Source organism: Gasterosteus aculeatus, chromosome 11 (assembly GCF_964276395.1).
Source record: "Gasterosteus aculeatus chromosome 11, fGasAcu3.hap1.1, whole genome shotgun sequence".
In the NCBI taxonomy this organism is placed as follows: domain Eukaryota; kingdom Metazoa; phylum Chordata; class Actinopteri; order Perciformes; family Gasterosteidae; genus Gasterosteus; species Gasterosteus aculeatus.
In genome coordinates, this window is record NC_135699.1 from 12,353,401 (window position 1) to 12,371,590 (window position 18,190).

General features: G+C 48.3%; 1 protein-coding gene and 1 long non-coding RNA gene across 2 annotated transcripts; one reads left to right on the forward strand and one right to left on the reverse strand.

The window, feature by feature from the left end:
* Window positions 1-19: 19 nt before the first annotated feature.
* On the reverse strand, window positions 20-1,025 carry LOC120827848 (uncharacterized). The gene is made up of 4 exons (XR_005713455.2): window positions 683-1,025; window positions 499-597; window positions 314-358; window positions 20-141 (listed from the first exon to the last, which is right to left on the reverse strand). It is a non-coding gene; the product is annotated as an uncharacterized LOC120827848 (long non-coding RNA).
* ern1 (endoplasmic reticulum to nucleus signaling 1) lies at window positions 1,011-17,983 on the forward strand. The gene is made up of 22 exons (XM_040190970.2): window positions 1,011-1,296; window positions 5,522-5,639; window positions 7,263-7,296; window positions 7,422-7,494; window positions 7,712-7,784; window positions 8,572-8,694; window positions 9,201-9,302; window positions 9,395-9,656; window positions 10,012-10,090; window positions 10,402-10,561; window positions 11,763-11,878; window positions 12,100-12,282; window positions 12,412-12,673; window positions 12,774-12,864; window positions 12,963-13,152; window positions 13,395-13,494; window positions 13,585-13,784; window positions 13,870-14,017; window positions 14,155-14,282; window positions 14,697-14,820; window positions 15,811-15,878; window positions 15,962-17,983. The coding sequence occupies exons 1-22, from the start codon at window positions 1,216-1,218 to the stop codon at window positions 16,523-16,525; spliced, it is 3,279 nt and encodes a 1,092-aa protein (XP_040046904.2). The 5' UTR covers window positions 1,011-1,215; the 3' UTR covers window positions 16,526-17,983.
* Window positions 17,984-18,190: the final 207 nt, after the last annotated feature.

The following is an 18,190-nucleotide window of genomic DNA, read 5'->3' on the forward strand; positions in this document are numbered from 1 at the left end:
AGGAAAGATGACAAGATTCTGCTGGTTGACAATTTTGTTTAATTCAAAAAGTTCCAACAAGTTAACATGTATGAAGTTGATACAGGAAACTGCTTCTAGGTGTCCTCATGTAATATACGCCGGCTTGTCCAGTCCTCATATCTGCAGAAGAAAAACCGGTTTAGTGAAGTCTGTTATTGAAAAACCATCCATTGAAACGTGCTCCGAGTTACGTCAGATCAAGAGTATCTTCAGTGTGAAATCAGAAGTCTAACGCATTAGGATCATCATCCGTAACATTTACATCTACTTTCTGATGACTTGAGGTTCTCACCGTCTTGCCACGTGCAGGAAATCAGCCACAACGAGCATCATTTTCCTGTAAATACAAAATATCTTCAGTGAACATTATTTTTGAGAAACAAAAAACACACAAGGCTGGTATTCGGGGGGGGGGGGGGGGGGGGGGGGGTCAAGGTAATTTGTAAAACAGAACCAAGCAGAATTATAAAAACTCACCTCCATGAGGCCACGTGAGAGGACGCCATCTCTCTGCGCCCACGTGTGGGTGCGCAATCCCCTCAGAAACACGGCGTGGATCCACGATCACAACAGGACCTGCATGTGACAAAGAACATCGTAAGCAATGGATACATATTTCACTTAATTTGCAATGTGAACGTTGTTAAAAACATGTTTTTACCATATTTTCGTGCCGAGGCGGCCTAGTCATCGCTCCACGAACGAGGGACCGTAATGAGGTAAAAATGGGAGGAATTCTTCCAGCAGGCTTACGTCAAGTATCATTATAATCACTCAACAACATAAACATTAATAAGCCTTTCTTATCCATAATGAAGCGCGTCTTTGCAGCCGGACTGGTCCTTCCAGGCCCGCGTGCTCTCGAGGAATGGCGCTTCTGCAGAAAATGTCGCCCCGGAACTACTTTATACAACATCCGGGTGTCTGCGGGGCTCTCCTGATTGGTTCATATCCACCTCGCCCCGCCTCCTCCTCTCCCCTCCTCCTCCACTCGTGTGGATAATCCATCCCAGAGTCCAGCCCACTCACTTCAGGAAGAAGCAGGATCCAGCGTCGCGGCCGCCGCTGATGGCTCTGACGTTACAGCGCAGGTTTAAACCGTCGTTTCGGTAAACGTGTGGCCGCGAGCCGGGACATGTCTCCCATGTAGCCGCCCCGACCGGCTGTAGTGTCGCGGGTTCGAGAGCAGAGAACATGGACCGGACGCGGAGCGGCACTCGGGCCCTGCTGTGCTGCTTCTGTGCGCTGCTCTTCTGGGTCGGTCTCCCACAAAAGGTGAGACAGGCTAGCTGGAGGAGCTAGCTTAAGTTAGGTGACATTTAGCTCCGGAGTTAGCGGTTAAACTGCACTTTTTGCGCAATGTCAGGCGTATTTTTTTTGTTCCTGCAGTAACGTTAGTTATTGTGACTCAAACGCGTGTCGATCAGTGAGCCTTTAGCGTCTCTGGGCTGCGTGGTGACTTGATATGATGCAAGTGAGAGGCTAACATTAAAGCTAGCTTGCTGGCTAAAAGCACTTTCTTTTTAATTTAGTGAAAACCTAAAATTAACTTAACGCAATTAATCCAGGGGAACAAATGAAGGAAACGTTCATAAAACAAACATAAGCCTTCCATCCGCTTTCAGGTTTGGGCTTTGAGGAATAAAACAAAAAACAAAAAAACAATATCTCTATTGGGCTACAATGATAATCTGCTGTGTTTGTGTTATTGTTTTAAATAAAGACCCCCCCCCCCCAACCTTAATTATTTTCATGCCACCAACTCCCCTCAAGTGTCTCAATATCATATAAATAGTAACTTTAACAAAAATATCCCTTGTTGAAACTAAGTGCTCGTACCGGCTTGTATTGGTGTGTTGATGTAAGTTTGTTGATATGTTAATATTTCTGTTACTTGCATGTTTACCCTCCTTATCTTTTCTCCAGATGGAACACAAGTCCTTTTGCTTGCACTTCGTTGTGTGACCGTAAAACCCACCAGTCGGTACTTTGTGCCCAAACAAAGGTGGCAAACCAGGCGGACGAGTGGGCGGCTTGGTGAAATATTTGTCTTTGTCAACAGACGTCCACAGACATAAATATTTGACATTTTAGTCACTCTCAAACCGAAGTCTCATTTACATCAAACTGTGAGAATAACATTTTAATTCAGGAGAATTAAGCACTGAGGTACGGCCTTCAGTTGCTTGGACCTCTCCAGCAATCTGAAGCAAGCAGGAGCGATGGAGCGAAGGCTGGAATATAAATCAGCCAGTGATGTGTTGTCATCTAGTTTAATTATTATGGCATGTGAGGGCACAGAACCGGATCCGCGGTATTATTAACAGGGACAAATGCGGGCCGGCTAAACTGGCCAAACTCCAGAGCCAGGTCGCTTAAAATTCTCCGGGCGGAGATCTTGGCTCCTAGGCAAGTAAACCGCTTCAGCTAAGAAGCAGATTAAAGAAGCCTTTTAATCCCCTATCATGTCTCGGGCTCCTCTCTGCCTGGTGGGGAGTCTGGTTGTCTAGGAAGGGCGTCGTTCTCACACTATGCGCATCCACTGTGTCTGAAAAGTCATCGCTGCTGTGTGCGTAAGTGTGAAACACAATTACCTTTGAACAGTCGTCCTCCCCGCGGCATGTCTCCTCACCTGTCGTGTACCTTTAAACCTCCCTGTTTGTGTTTGCCTGTCTCGTCGTTATTCGGCCCCAAAGGGAACCTCAAGTTACTTCCTACGGCCGTGTGGGTGGATCATCAGGCCGTCCTCCAGGCGGCCTCTCCCTCAATGTACACACAGGGATTCTTGAATTGCCTTTCAAAAAGTTGGCTGATCACTCGCATGTTTTTGCTCGACACCTCCCAATGACAAGTTAAAACGTGAGAGATAAGAACTTCTTGGTTCCTGTGTCGGTTTTTGTCTGCAGCTCGCTTCTCTGCAGACAACAGCCTCCTCATTGCGGCAGATGTGTTTGTGGTGGAAGTGTTCCACTTTTCAACGGAAAAACAGTGACCTTTTTAGTGAAGTCCTAACTAATACATTGGAGAGCTCAGACTAGAAGACACCCTGCGAATATGTCTTTTATTGTCTCTTAATGACAAACTGCAGTGGAGCCTTTTAGTGTCCCTTTGACGACTCGATGGACTCATTTAAATGTTTTCAGAAGCCTCCCACATAAGTGATCCTGCGAAGGCCGCTGCTTTATAGTTCACCTCGTACCCGGGTTATTTTTAGTCAAACTGGCCGCGGTTTCCTTCCTACTGAGAATTTTGAAAACCGACTCATGTAATTCGTCGGTGTTTTCTTCGCGTTTGCCGTCGCATCCTGCGCGAACCGCGTGGACGGCCCGAGTCGGAGGATAAAAGAACGTCTTTGTTCAGCCACACAATTGTTGCCTGTGGATTCCTACCAACTTATGTTGTCAGTGGCAGTCTTGTGGCGGCATCTCCACATCTGCCGCCCTACGTGTGTCCAGTCCGTCTCCTACGAAGAGGCCCTCTGTCCTGCCTGACTTACCCCACGCTACTCTCCCTCCTCTGAGATGAGCGATTGCATGTTCGCAGCTTTTGCTCCAGTTCAAGCCGGAGCCCCTCGTGCTAATAGCTGGCGTTTGTAATGCATCACCGTCTTGAAGAGATGACTGTGTCCTGCAACGGGATCACAATGCAGGTGTGCTACTGAATGGCTTGTGGGAAGGCTGCCAGTTACAGCCTGTCCTCTGTTCAGCTTGGCCTGCCATGCGAGGGACTGTGAAGAACAGCGGCTCTGCAGTCCGCTACCAGGGATATCGTGTGCATCGGAGTCCGTGTCCTTTTTTTTTTTTTTTTTCCCCGCTGTGTCCGGTTCTTTGGCGAGGAGGAAGCGAGGACGTCAGAACCCACAAAGCCGTTGGTTCTGTAGGATTGCGTAACTCGTTTGCACAACAGTGAGGAAATCGGACGGGAATCCCCGATTTTAAATATAACCTGATGCAGAATATTCAACGGTCAATGAATACCAGTGTCCTCTCCTGAACAAGGAGGCCAACAGATGTTAAGATTTCATTTGCCTGTGAAACCGAGAACCCTGACAGAGAGCACAGGGGGGTCGGGGGGGGGGGGGAAACAAGTCGGTTATGATTCTCCCTGTACACCCGTGTGCATGCTGGCGAGTGGGAACAGTCACAGGTGCACAATATCGACAGGAATGCTTGCATAGGATGTGAGACGACAGCAGGCTGCATGTTTGCCTCCGTAGAAGGTGCAACACTTTCGGTTCGTGGGGTCGTTTCTGCTTTTGTGAATCAGAACAAAGAGCCCACTGGTGTCATTCGCTCCGCTCGGGCCAGTCTTACTGCCTCTGGTGGCTGTGACTTCAAGGCACGTCGTCCCCCACGTACCATATGCAATTGATAATCTGCTACCCCCCCCCCCCCCTCCCCTGGGGGAGCTGTTCAAAGGGGTCAGTCAGTGATGGAGATCAATACTCCTCTGGTTTCAGCAGGAGAGATGTTTGTCCGTTCATCTTTTCTTGTGGTAAAGGGGGGTTGCCAGACCTACGCTGAGAACCTAGTCGCTAAAAAGTAGATTCAGAAAGTTGACGTCTGTCACGGCAGCAATGAACTGAAGCGCGCATTTATTTGCAAGCGGCACGAGTGCGGCCTCCTCCTGGCCGCTCAGCCAGACCCCTAAAGAAGCCCCACGGCTTGGTAATCGAAGGGAATTCCACAGTGGGCGAGTGGAGCACGCGTCGCCCGGAGTGTGGTTAATTCTGGCATAAGCCAAGTTGTGAGGCCATTGTTTCTTACAGGATTTACTACACCTTTTTTCTTTCTTTGGTCACCTCGTCTTCTTTCATCACGTAACGAACCAATCCGAGTGTTTTCACGTGGCCTGTTTTTCCGTGTGGGAGTAAAACTTTCTGGACAGAAGACTTCCCATGTGTTGCAGCCCACTCTTCATCTGCGCAGAGTGAAGTGGCGGCACAAAAAGAGCCCGTTCGGCCCTCTAAGAGGAATGCCGGGTGTTGAAGCCAAGCACGCGCACGCCGCCTTGTTTACCTTCCACCACGTTGCAGCCGTGGGCTCCGGCTGCTACTTTGAACCCGTGGCAGCGCGCCCCCTTGGCCGACCTCTCTCGTCGCCCCCCACACCCCCACCCGTGTAGTTTGCTCTTTAGCTCTCATTGTACGGTATTGATTTGAAATGAATTGATTAATAGAGCAGGCCGAGCCGCCTCGCTCCCAAAGGGCAACCCGACCGCCTCAGGCTGAAAACGCTGACTATCGATGGTCAAACCATCTGTCGGACAATGGAGCGTCGTCTGCCACGTTCACAGTTGGCAATGCTGTCCTTTTTTTAACTGCATCACATGTTTGGATCAGGTGTGTGTGTGTGTGAGGATCAGCAATCTCTGAATAATGTCATTATTCACAGTCCCCATGTCTGACCTCCCCTGTGCAGCGTGCGTGCTCGTACACGCCCGCTCGCTAATGTCAGAGTTGTATTCATGGTCACTTGACTGTTGTGTTGTGTTTCTGTAGGGGTTCTGCAGCGCCACGGTTTCCCTCCCGGAGAGCCTGCTCTTTGTGTCCACGCTGGACGGGAACCTCCACGCCGTCAGCAAGAAATCCGGCGCCATCAAATGGACTCTGAAGGAAGGTAGGAAGAGGACAGCGGCTAAGTGTCGCTAGTACAACACTGCAACGAAAAGGTTTAATTTATCTAAGGGCCACATGTGAGATGTCAATGGCACACGGCTGTCTGTTGTTATCTAACTTGGTCTGTTGATTTAATTTTAGAGTAAACTCTGATGTTAATGTGAACCCAAACATGATGAGATTGCTACTCCTAACAATAAAACTAATCTTAACTTGACCGTGGTTTAAGAAAAACGAAATGTACTTTCTTAATGTGATCAAGAAACACTTATTGACGTGTTGGAAATGTTTTCTGGGATTAGACTGAGGATATGCTGCTGGATGTTCTTTTAGCTGTGGAAACTGGGTAATGATTAACGGAGAGAGGGGAAAAAATAGCCGGTCATCAAGGTCAGAGTGGGCATGGGTAAGCAACCTCGCTTTAGTGTCACCTGCACACACACACACACACACCTGCACACACACAGCATGCGCTATGGTTACCATGTTAATGCAGGTGCTGTACACCTGCCGATTAGATGAGATGCACTCGAGGGTTACTGGAAAAAACAGTGGCCGTTTTCCAGTAGTTTCCCTTCCATAGGATAAGACTTTCACAGACCTAAAGACATATTTTATCACACCCTTCTTAGTAGGACTAAAACATTTGAGGAGATATTAAATCTACCGTGTTTTGAACCCACTTGTGCTGGCGAGCTCCGGCTGGCACTCCAAGTGATTAATAATCGGAGGCCGTGGCTGCTTCCTCCGCCATCTGTCTCCTGGGCTCGGAGCTATTGAATATACATCGGAGCCGCTCAGCACACACCTGTTGTTGTGCTGCAGTGAGGCACCGGTACACCCACAGAACGCGGGACGAGAGCAGTAATCCTTTCCCCTGGACGCCCCCCCCGCCTTCCGTTCAGATTTGCTAACGTGCGTTTGTTTAATCGGCCAACGGGTGTTTAGCTTATTTCCATGAACCCGTTTCTCACCACCTTCTGCAACTACAAGCAAGCGCGCGCGCACACACACACACACGCCTGCGCTTTCGTTGACCCCTCCAGGCGCCTGTGTGGAGATCCGCACCATCTGGTCTCCGCCCTGAATGTTCACACTGCAGGGAGGTGTCTGTTTGTCCAGTAACAATGGAGATTAGGCTGTAATGTTTTAACCATGTACATTATGGCTGACCGTGTTTTTAAATGGATCCATTTAATTTGATTTATAATCATCAGTTGTTCCTCGCACATCTGTGGTTTGCCGTTTGATGGCCTCCTCGTTCGACCATGAAGTGTAAGCCAGTGTTCCCTTACAAGGGAGAAAAAGAACAGTGGGACTGCAGTAGAGTTAACGATAACCGATAACAAGATAATTTTGCCAATAAACCTAATTGGCATTATCTGCATGCATAATTAGCAATGGGGATTGACTAATTTTTTTTTGAGGATATGCACTAATGTGCGCTCTTTAGATCCTCTTCGGGGTGCTTGTTTTTCCCGAGGGTAACCAGTTCTCCATTTTGGACTTGACTGTGACCCGCGTTCCCGTCCGCCTGTCACTCTGCAGCTCCTGGCCGCTGTCTCGGCGGTTGCTCGACGTTCCTGTCGGTCCTGACTTGTGTCTCTTCTTCCTCTCCTCACAGATCCAGTTCTTCAGGTCCCCACGCATGTGGCAGAGTACGTATCTTTGCAGTTTGTGCACCGCACCTGTCTAAACAACCGAAGATGATGAATGCAAACGGCTACGGCAACCCGTTGAGCTTGTCTGATGTGTCGCTGTCTTTCTTGAATCTTTACTCCAGACCAGCCTTTCTGCCGGACCCCAACGATGGCAGCCTGTATTCTCTGGGAGGAAAGAACAAGGAAGGCCTCACCGTAAGCAGAAATACTCCTCTTCCTCTCCTTGAGAGAAATGCATTTTGGTTCCCTATTCTACAGAAAAATATGTCCCCTCACCACACAAGTGTGTACAAGTCATGCTGAAAGAAATGCGCCCTCATTCTGAGGTTGCGACCGCGCGTTAACGGTATATTGTCCCCCTGTTGTCGTCTGGTTGTTGCCTAACGTGCCCTCGTTCATTTTGACCAAACAGAAATTACCGTTCACTATCCCCGAGTTGGTCCAAGCTTCTCCCTGCCGCAGCTCCGATGGTGTCCTTTACATGGGTAAGACGAACTCCCCCCAAAGGAGGATTTCTATTGTCTTTCGATTCCAACACACTGTTGTGTAGTGTCCTTCTGCATATCTTCCTCCACCGTCAGTTGCTCTAAACCAAAAGGTCCTGCTCTTTTGAATTTACAACCTTTGATGGAGGCCCTGTGCAAATATACCGTAGTGACTGTTATTGTTTAAAGGGAAGCGGTGACATTTGCCTCCTCACAGACTTCATCAGTGAAGCTTTTGTTTTCTTTGAACCAAAGCTGCTGCCAGACAGTTCATGTTTGTTGTTGTTCAAGTGTATTAGTACCACTCCCTACATTGCCAAAAACGGTCAGATGCCGATACATGATTGGTCCGTGCTTTTAATGACTCACTGGTGACACCCATCACATCACTGGGAAGGTTAAACCATTACATCGTAATCTGCACAGGTGCACCTTTTAGATCAAATTTGAGAACTTCCTGTACATGATCAATTCAGTTCCAAATCCAAAATATGTCTTTGGGTGCTGCTCATAATTGCACCCTTAATTTGGACAAAAAGCAGCAATATGAATCTTCAAGAGGGAACAGATGTGCAATGGGTGTTCCACAGTGTTACCGAGTAGGATAAATAATAACAATTTATAGACCGAATAACCGTCGTACATAAATGAAACACTATTTTAATCATTAGACTGGATTATGAAACTAACGCTGTTGCCAAGAGCTATTTGAATGCTGTAATGAGGTGTGTGTGTGTGTGTGTGTGTGTGTGTGTGTGTGTGTGTGTGTGTGTGTGTGTGTGTGTAGGTAAGAAGCAGGACCTGTGGTATGTGGTGGACCTGTTGACTGGTGAGAAGCAGCAGACTTTGACTTCCTCCTTTGCCGAGATGTTGTGTCCCTCTTCGTCGCTTCTCTATCTGGGACGCACAGGTAAAAAAAAAAAAAAAATCCAATCCAGCAACACGTGTTTTTGTTTTCAGCCGGGCCTCATCTTTGCCAGATTATGCACCCATCTCATTTGGTTGTTGATTTTTAGTCGGCCTTGTCAACAACCCTGTCTCTGTTTTGCATCATCTAATCCGAAACTGTTGGCAAACCCGTAGTTTCTGCTGCTGTCCCCTCCCTCGCTTTAAAGTCCCCCCCCCCCCCCCCCCCCCCTACCCCTGCCCCTTTCCCTCACACGTTGTAAACAAAGAGCCCTGCAAACTGAACACTTGTTATAAATCCGTCCCAGCTCATGTAGTCACCGAACAACGCACACGCAGGATTTTGTTTCACCGCGTCTTTGTATTGCAAAAAAAGGGGGAATGTAAAGGAAATTCAACCCTCCCATTTACACCCAGAAATGGAAACTCCAGGCCTGGCTTTTGTGTAAAGAAGGCAACGCAATGTGTTTTTCCTTTTTGTGAAAAAGCCCCTGTTGTTCACTTTCTAAGAGTACACCATCACCATCTACGACACAAAGAGCCGAGAGTTGCGCTGGAACGCCACCTATTCCGACTACGCCTCCACCCTTCCCGACGACGACACCAAATACAGTAAGCCGCGGGGACGCGCTGGCTCCTTTCAATCAGTGTTTCCCGCAGGAACGGACGGGTCAACGCCCGCTGTGCTTCTCCCCCCCCCACAGAGGTCGCTCACTTCGTGTCCAACGGGGACGGCCTGGTGGTGACTGTGGACAGCGACTCGGGAGACGTGCAGTGGGTGCAGAACTACAACTCTCCGGTGGTGGCCATGTACATCTGGCAGCGCGAGGGGCTGCGCAAAGTTCCCCACACCAACGTCGCCGTGGAAACCCTGCGCTACCTCACTTTCATGTCGGGAGAGGTCGGCCGCATCACCCAGTGGAAGTACCCGTTCCCCAAAGAGAACAAGCCCAAGAACAAGTTCCTGTAAGCAGAGCGAGAGTGACGAGTCCTGACCCATTTTTAAGAAAAGATGTCTTACTGTGTGTTGGAACCTTAAGTGTCAGTCAATGAAAGGGACATAACTTAATGAAAGGGTAAAATATCAACATCTGCAATTGCTTCGTTTTACAATGTGTGCTGCCTAATTTCAGCTGTGGTTTCTCAGTTTTCTTTTTATATATCGTGCTCACACCTGCTTCTACTGGAAAGGACAAACGGGACTTTCAGTGGTTACGGCGCTGTGGATGTTCACCCCCGATGTGTTGTGCCTGAGATCGTATTCTTTATTTAGCGTGGAATCTGTATTTTATTTTGTTTAACCGTTTTCTTCTACTTTTAGGGCCACTTTGTATGTGGGTAAATACTCCACCAGTCTTTATGCCTCTCCCTCCCTGGTGCACGATGGAGTCACGGTGGTGGTGAGTGACCGTTATGTGTGCTCTATATCGCGTCCTTGTAGGCAAAACACCATCATTATCAGTTAGAGATGAACATGAAATATGTAAATATTTCTCATTCAAATATTCAAGCAGTTTGGTAGTTTTTCATAGTCGATTTAAATCTTTGGTTTGCGCTTTCCAGTGTGACTACGTCCTGTCTCGGTTTCGTCTTCTCTCTCCCTGAGCTCAAGTCCTTCTTAGTGCTGCTTTTACGTAATCATGTTTGGTGTTAGATGGAAAATGAATCTGAATCTCCTAAAGGTTTTGGGAATGTGTGTGTGTGCACGCAGCCCCGCGGCAGAACCTTCCCCATGCTGGAGGGTCCGGACAGCCAGGAGACCGACGAGGACAAGGAGTGTGTCATCACGCCCAGCACCAGCGTCAAGTTCAACGCTGCGCTCCGGGAGCGAAACCGCATCAACTTCATGAGGAACTACTTGCTCCTCATAGGTACCACATCAGTGCTCCAAGGGATGTCTTCGTCTGGTTAACTGGTGTGGGTGAGGGGGGGGCTTCAGTACCACCACCTGAAAAAGAACGATTAACGGGGTTGGGTTTGACACGGCGAAAGACTTCTGTAAAATGGTTACTGTAGCTGGGTTGGGATGATTCAATGAATGTAAATTTTTTTTTTTTTTAAGAAATCCTATATAAACAGCTGCAGAGACTGTACGGTCATGTAACTCCATCCATCCATTTTCAACCGCTTATCCGGGGTCGGGTCGCAGGGGCAACAGCTCCAGCAGGGGACCCCAAACTTCCCTTTCCCGGTCCACATCTACCAGCTCTGACTGGGGGATCCCAAGGCGTTCCCAGGCCAGTGCAGAGATATAATCTCTCCACCTAGTCCTGGGGCATCCTCACCAGATGCCCAAACCACCTCAACTGGCTCCGTTCGACGCAAAGGAGCAGCGGCTCTACTCCGAGCTCCTCGCGAATGGCTGAGCTTCTCACCCTATCCCTAAGGGAGACGCCAGCCACTCTCCTGAGGAAACCCGTTTTGGCCGCTCGTACCCGTGACCTAGTTCTTTCGGTCATGACCCATCCTTCATGACCATAGGTGAGGGTAGGAACGAAGATTGACCGGTAGATCGAGAGCTTTGCCTTCCGGCTCAGCTCTCTTTTCGTCACAACGGTGCGGTAAAGCGAGTGCAATACCGCCCCCGCTGCTCCGATTCTCCGGCCAAACTCACACTCCATCTTCCCCTCACTCGTGAACAAGACCCCGAGGTACTTGAACTCCTTCACTTGGGGTAAGGACACATTCCCTACCCGGAGTAGGCAATCCATCGGTTTCCTGCTGAAGAAAAAATTACTTTTCAGTGATTTGCTAACTCTGTTTATAAGATGAACGGGCACAATCTTTTGCTAAAAATAAAAAGATTAAAGATTCCCTTAACGCTAGTTAAAATGCATATGAACCCTGGTGTATGTCGAAAGCGTCCGCTTGTACTGTTAACCGCATTCTGAAGTCCATGGCCTTTAATGGTTCCCTGCTCTTTGAGTGCCCTCTGCTGGACAATAGAATGAATCGCACTATATTGCACTGGCTCAAGTTACGCAACATCCAACCTGAAGGCAGTGTTTTCTTTTTAGTGAACGGTCGTGACGATGAAGGTGATTTTTAAAAAAGACCACTGCTGCATTTCAGGTCATCATGAGACGCCTCCTGAAGCTCACAAGAAGATCCTCGAGAAGTTCCCCGACAGCTTCCCTCGCCATCAAGGCAACGTCATCCCACCGACTACTGACAAGATAGTTGAAGAGGTGTGTGTGTGTGTGTGTGTGTGTGTGTGTGTGTGTGTGTGTGTGTGTGTGTGTGTGTGTGTGTGTGTGTGTGTGTGTGTGTGTGTGTGTGTGTGTGTGTGTGTGTGTGTGTGTGTGTGTGTGTGTGTGTGTGTGTGTGTGTGAGTGTGAGAGAGAGACCCGTAAGATGGTTTTGTCTCATCCGTACATTTCTTACACTCCTCCTCTTCTCTTCCCCCTAGAAGGGGAATGATGATGTCCCCCCTTCTCCTTCGCCAAAAACCTCCATCCAGGAACCTGCGATCATTGGGCGCACTGTGCGTTCAGAGGCTCCGGTGGACTCGATGCTCAAAGACATGGCCACCATCATCTTCTCTACTTTCCTCCTGGCTGGCTGGGTGGCCTTTATGATTACTTACCCCAAAGTGAGTCAAACGACACCACCTGCAACGGCAGAAAATCATGTAGGCGAAGAGGACCATGAGCCGGACTGGCCTCCTCCAGTTGAACGTAGGTGCTGAACGCACTTCTCCGTCTCTCCTCTCTCGCCACAGAGTGTTCACAAGCAGCAGCAGCTGCAGCACCAGGAGTTCCAGAGACAGATGGAGGAGAAGTTGGAGCTGCTCCAGAGGCAGCAGCCGTTCCCCGCTGCGGACGTGGGCCTGGGCATGGCCCCGGACGGCGACTACCTGGAGGGGGCCCACAATCGCTATGAATGCTCGGACCACAGCAGCCCCAATGTCACCCCCCGCGCCTCCAACCACAGCAACCTGTCTGTGTCTGAGCTGGGAAGCTCGGCCAACGAGCACGAAGATGGTGAATATTGAAGATTTTACAATGAAAGCCCACGGTTTGATTATACTAAAGATTGAACCCAGTTTTAATTGTATATGGTGGATCTATTCTCTTTTTTCAGAGGAGGACTCTAATACAGTCAGAGTGGGCAATGTCACTTTCCGCCCCAGAGAGGTCTTGGGTCACGGCGCCGAGGGCACCATCGTGTACAAGTAAGTCCCAATAACCGGTCGACAACTAGTCCCGGTAACCTTTTTTGTTTCATTTGTGACACAAACACAACAATGTTTTTCCATTGTTTCTCCACAAGGGGGCAGTTTGACAACCGTGCAGTGGCAGTTAAGAGAATCCTCCCAGAGTGCTTCAGCTTTGCAGACCGTGAGGTCCAGCTGCTGAGGGAGTCCGACGAGCACCCCAACGTCATCCGCTACTTCTGCAAGGAGAGGGACCGCCAGTTCCAGTACATCGCGATCGAGCTGTGTGCCGCCTCACTTCAGGAGGTAATTATCGGCTCAATAGACCACATTGTAGACATTAACTTTGGGTTGTTCCTTAGCAGCATGGCAGCCCAGTTTTAGCTTAATTTCCCTCCAATAATGAAAGTCATTAGTATGCGATTGAACTCGAAGTCTTGAGTCTTTCTCTTTTATTTTTTTATAGAGCACAAAAACTACAGAAAAAATGTGTTGCCTTGATTATGAGATGCCTTATGACCACTCTGCCTGTGCTCTCTCATCTCCAGTATGTGGAGAGGAAGGATTTTGACCGCCACGGACTGGAACCAGTGATGCTTCTTCAGCAGACCATGTCTGGACTGGCCCATCTGCACTCTCTCAACATTGGTATCTGCTATTATTTGAGTCCCGTTCTGCATTCCCAAACGACATCAACACCACTAAAGTAACTGACGGCTTCACGCTTTCCCTCCTCAGTCCACCGAGACCTGAAACCTCACAACATCCTGGTGTCCATGCCCAATGCCCACGGTCGGGTCCGGGCCATGATCTCGGACTTTGGCTTGTGTAAGAAGCTGGCAGTGGGCCGCCACAGTTTCAGCAGAAGGTCTGGGGTGCCGGGCACCGAGGGCTGGATCGCGCCCGAGGTTCTCAGTGAGGACTGCAAAGACAACCCGGTGAGTCGAGGGGAGAAAAGCCGCAGTGGAAATATCGTTGGTGTTAAATGAACGCATTTTGTGACTCCTCTGTCGTCTCATGCAGACCTGCGCTGTGGATATCTTCTCTGCCGGTTGTGTGTTCTACTACGTGGTGTCTCAGGGAAGCCATCCGTTTGGCAAGTCTCTGCAGCGGCAAGCAAACATCCTGCTGGGCACGTACAGCCTCGACCATCTGCAAACCGACAAACATGGTGAGTCCTTGAGGAGTTGCGAGGGTGAGACAGCCGAAATCCACACAACATTAAAGGCTCTTATCGTAACTTAGAAAGAAAACAACCACTTGTATGTGTGTATGAAGTGTAATCACACCCTTGTGCGATCATTTTAGAGGACATAGTAGCAAGAGATCTAATCGAGCAGATGGTGAGCATGGAGCCCCATAGGAGGCCCTCAGCTGAGAGCGTTCTCAAACACCCTTTCTTCTGGAGCCTGGAGAAGGAGCTGCAGTTCTTTCAGGTCAGCTGATTACTTCTCTCTGCTTCTGGTATCTGCATTAGGCTGTTTATTAGGGGTGTACTGTTACTAGAGCATCAGGCGCCATCAGAGCTGTTGGAATCCTGGTATGTTATATGTTGATTCTTTATTATTACACTTCTTCATACATGCAGGTGCACATGTGGTCTATTTCAATGTAATTGGGGCGGTAACGGCTGGTTGTCTGTATTAGACTGCATTCCGCATAATATCGAGTGCTTATAGGATGTATAAAAACTAAGTCCTTTCAATCACAAATCAACCTTCTAGTTTTTGTTTTTTTTTGGTCGCTCTCTCTGCAGACAACAACAAACGGCTGTCCCGGGCAGCTCAAACACACTCTGTCTGCGCAGTATTGATATTACTCACAGTGGTTTGTTTTCCGGTTGCTTGCAGGATGTCAGCGACAGAATAGAAAAGGAACCGCTGGACGGACCAATCGTGAGACAGCTGGAGAGAGGGGGGAGGGCGGTTGTCAAGGCTGACTGGAGAGAACATATCACAGTGCCCCTGCAGACTGGTAGGACGCTGGCTTCATGTGTGACTAATAGAAGCGGTTCAGAGAGTCTTTTTGTTTCTTTTGTTTGTTCAAACAAAGGGTTAAAGTGTCTTATTTCACAAACTGCTCTGACAGTATTTCAGTTTAGAGGTAGTTGCTTGAACATTATATAGGTTCATAACCGCACTGACTGCTGTTTCCTGGTGGCACAAAATATTGTGGTGAGTGGTAAAACGGAAGTAGGGCTTACTGTCAGCATCATTACCATGGCGCCATGGTAACTAGCTCTCTTTGGACTTTAGCTTTACTGGTCCAATAAAGAAAAGGCAATCTCAGATATATAGTTTTGTTTTTTTCAAATGGAAAACAAACTCATCTGAGATCATCATGTAAGTATACTACATATCATAACACAATAGTGTCAAATAAAACATTGATCTTCTCCATTTACAAAACATGAAAAGCACATTCAAGTCAAACGCTGAGGGCCAGATGCATAAAACAGGGTTGAGTCACAACCAAAACAATGTACTCTGTATGCACATGCCTCACTTCCACTCCCTCAGTTGGACGCACCTTAACATTTCTTTGCATAATCCTTCTCGTGATCGCTCCAGCACTCATGTTTGTACTTACTTTTCTGTGCCAGAGTGGATGTCAATGTGCACAAATGTGGCCATTTATAGAGCCAGTGCCGTTCGTTACATGTGCCGTTCACATATATACAGGGAAAGCCTTGAATGTCTGAAGGATCATCAATGATTCATTCATAGAGCTCATGTTAATATTGACTTTACCAAGTGCTTCAAAATTTAGGATAAAGTTGGAATATAAACATGGAATTACTGGCTCAAATGCATATTAAAATGTTGCTTATAAATCATTAATAAAACTTAATAAAAGAAGAAGAAGAAGCTGAGTCTTCTCAGGATTCCCTGTTTACTGGTTCTTTGTTGGATAGTGATTTCATTCTGTGATTTGACTCATGGGTTTTTGTTTTTTCTTCTGCAGACCTGCGTAAGTTTCGCTCCTACAAGGGCGGGTCAGTCCGAGACCTGCTCCGTGCAATGAGAAACAAGGTAGGAATGTGTACTCCTGCTTTTGTATGTAGAAGACACCGTCTCTGCAGTTTTACTCATCGCTTTAACTCCCGCCCCGGCAGAAACATCATTACCGAGAGTTGCCCGTGGAGGTTCAGGAGACTCTGGGCTCCATCCCCGACGACTTTGTCTCCTACTTCACCTCCCGCTTCCCCCACCTGCTAATGCACACGTACCGGGCCATGCGCACCTGTGTGTCGGAGAGGCTGTTCCTGCCTTACTACTCCACAGCAGAGCAGCTCGCAGCAATTCGGGCCCAGTGCCCCCCACTCGGGCCGCACGGACAAAATGAGCCGTGCAACCTGCCAACAGACACATCGTCATCGTCGTCGTCGTCCTCACAACCGCAGGTCCCCGCGCCGCCCTCACAGCCGGAGCAGGTCCCGCACACGGAGCAGGTCCCGCACACGGCGCCCGCCACTTCACCGGATGGGCCCGCGTTCTCGCATTCGCCTGTTCAGACTTCACAGCCTGAGCTGCCCACACAGACTGACTTGCAGGGGGAGACATTGAACCCCACCTCAGCCTCAGAATCCCCCACAGAGCCTCTCGGGCAAAGGGAATTGAGCCTGTCTGCGACGCACACACCGCCAGCTCCACCCGCACCGGAGAACGAACCGGTGTGAACCCCCCCGTCTCCCCCCCCAGCCAGAGTCGGGTGCACCAAGCACAGATGGGAGCATCGCCTTCACGAGTGGACACAGAGTTGCTGCACCGCGAGCTGGTGAGGACCAGGCCTGCAGTGCCTGGGATCCACGGCCGGGCGTAGCGGCTGCGCCCGCGTTTAAGTGCCTTCTGCTCGCCTGAGTGGAACTGTGTCCTGAACCGAACCGTCCCCTCGGCCCCCAGGAGGTCGGATACCCAACAGGGGGCTGTTAGAACATTATCTTGTAGCTGGACTGAGCAGAGAGAATATTTTATTTTATAACAGCATGTCCAAAAATAGTGTTTGTCCCAAAAACATGTGGCCTCTATTGTGGGGGGGGGTTCTTGATGTTTTTATAGTGCAATGTTGTATTTCCGAGTGAGGCCTGTTCACTGCACAGATGCTGTATGTATATTTTTGTATAGACTGATTCTGAAAATTGGATCATTGATGATTAATCATTCTTAACGTGGCCAATGTGCCTTTTTTTTCTTTTTATATAACCGTGCTGCATTGGTGCAGGTCTTTAAATCAACTGTGCGAAATGTTGTTGATTCCAGTTAATGCTGCTAAACTGCTTCTCTTTGTCAATCAAGATTAGATTAAGATCTATTGTGCTGACTCGGTCAGAGGCGACGGTTCCAAAGGCCGTTCAGGGTGGCTTCTGATTACAGCCGGTCGTTGGATTGATGCGATTATCAAACCAATCAAATTTGAGGTTTAGATCTCAAGTGGCAGAACTAACATAACTTTTTAAGGGTGTCAAAGTGAAGTCATTGACTTGCACATTACTTTTTTTAAATTTGTTTTTAATACTAACATTTTCCTTGTTTTGATTCTTGTATCTCACAATGGCTCTTGGGGGAATATTGACATGCATTTGACAACAGCGGCGTGCCTAGAAGAAGCTGGACACCTTTAGTGGTCACAGGGCGTGACCGTATGTTCAGGAGAAGCTACGGCGACGGTTAACATTGTTTAGCGTTGCTTCGTTCATGGTGTCACTCCCCAAGTTTTGTAGCATTTCCAAATGACAGCAGACATGTTAAATGAAGAAGTCTCTCACAAAGAGGAGCAGCACAGGGCGGTACTGAGCCGGGGTCTGGTGTACACACACACCCCTGCACTAACAATGGAATGGTCCTGGGGTGTAACTTGAAATAATGTCGTCATAAAGGTAACTTAGTCTTTCTTTTCTTCCCGTTTGAACTGTGTTAAATTCAACGGTCAGACTCACTAGGCTTGTCCCCTGGTTATTTTTCTTAAGTTTAAATGCTGTTTTACAATATTTTAAAATATTGGTCCCCTTTTTTTATACCTGCCATTTTCTACATGATTTTGTAAATTGAATCCACTTTTGCATTTCCGTTCCACTTGTGGGGATTCGAGTTGTTCTAATATGGAATAAATACTGCTTGTGCTTACACCAGCGCAGAAATAGTCCTGTTATTTTTAAAACCAGTTCCTCATCTTTTGTTACTTCTCCCTTTTGCATTCAGGACTTTTAAAACCGTATTGTTAAAGTTGTGGTTGTATTTCTACTTTGACCAGAGATCCTTTTTTTTAATGATTTGACCGTTAAACATTTTTAATTGTTTGATCCCGAATGGCCGGGCGGTTCCGTGAGTGGGGGGGGGGGTCCACT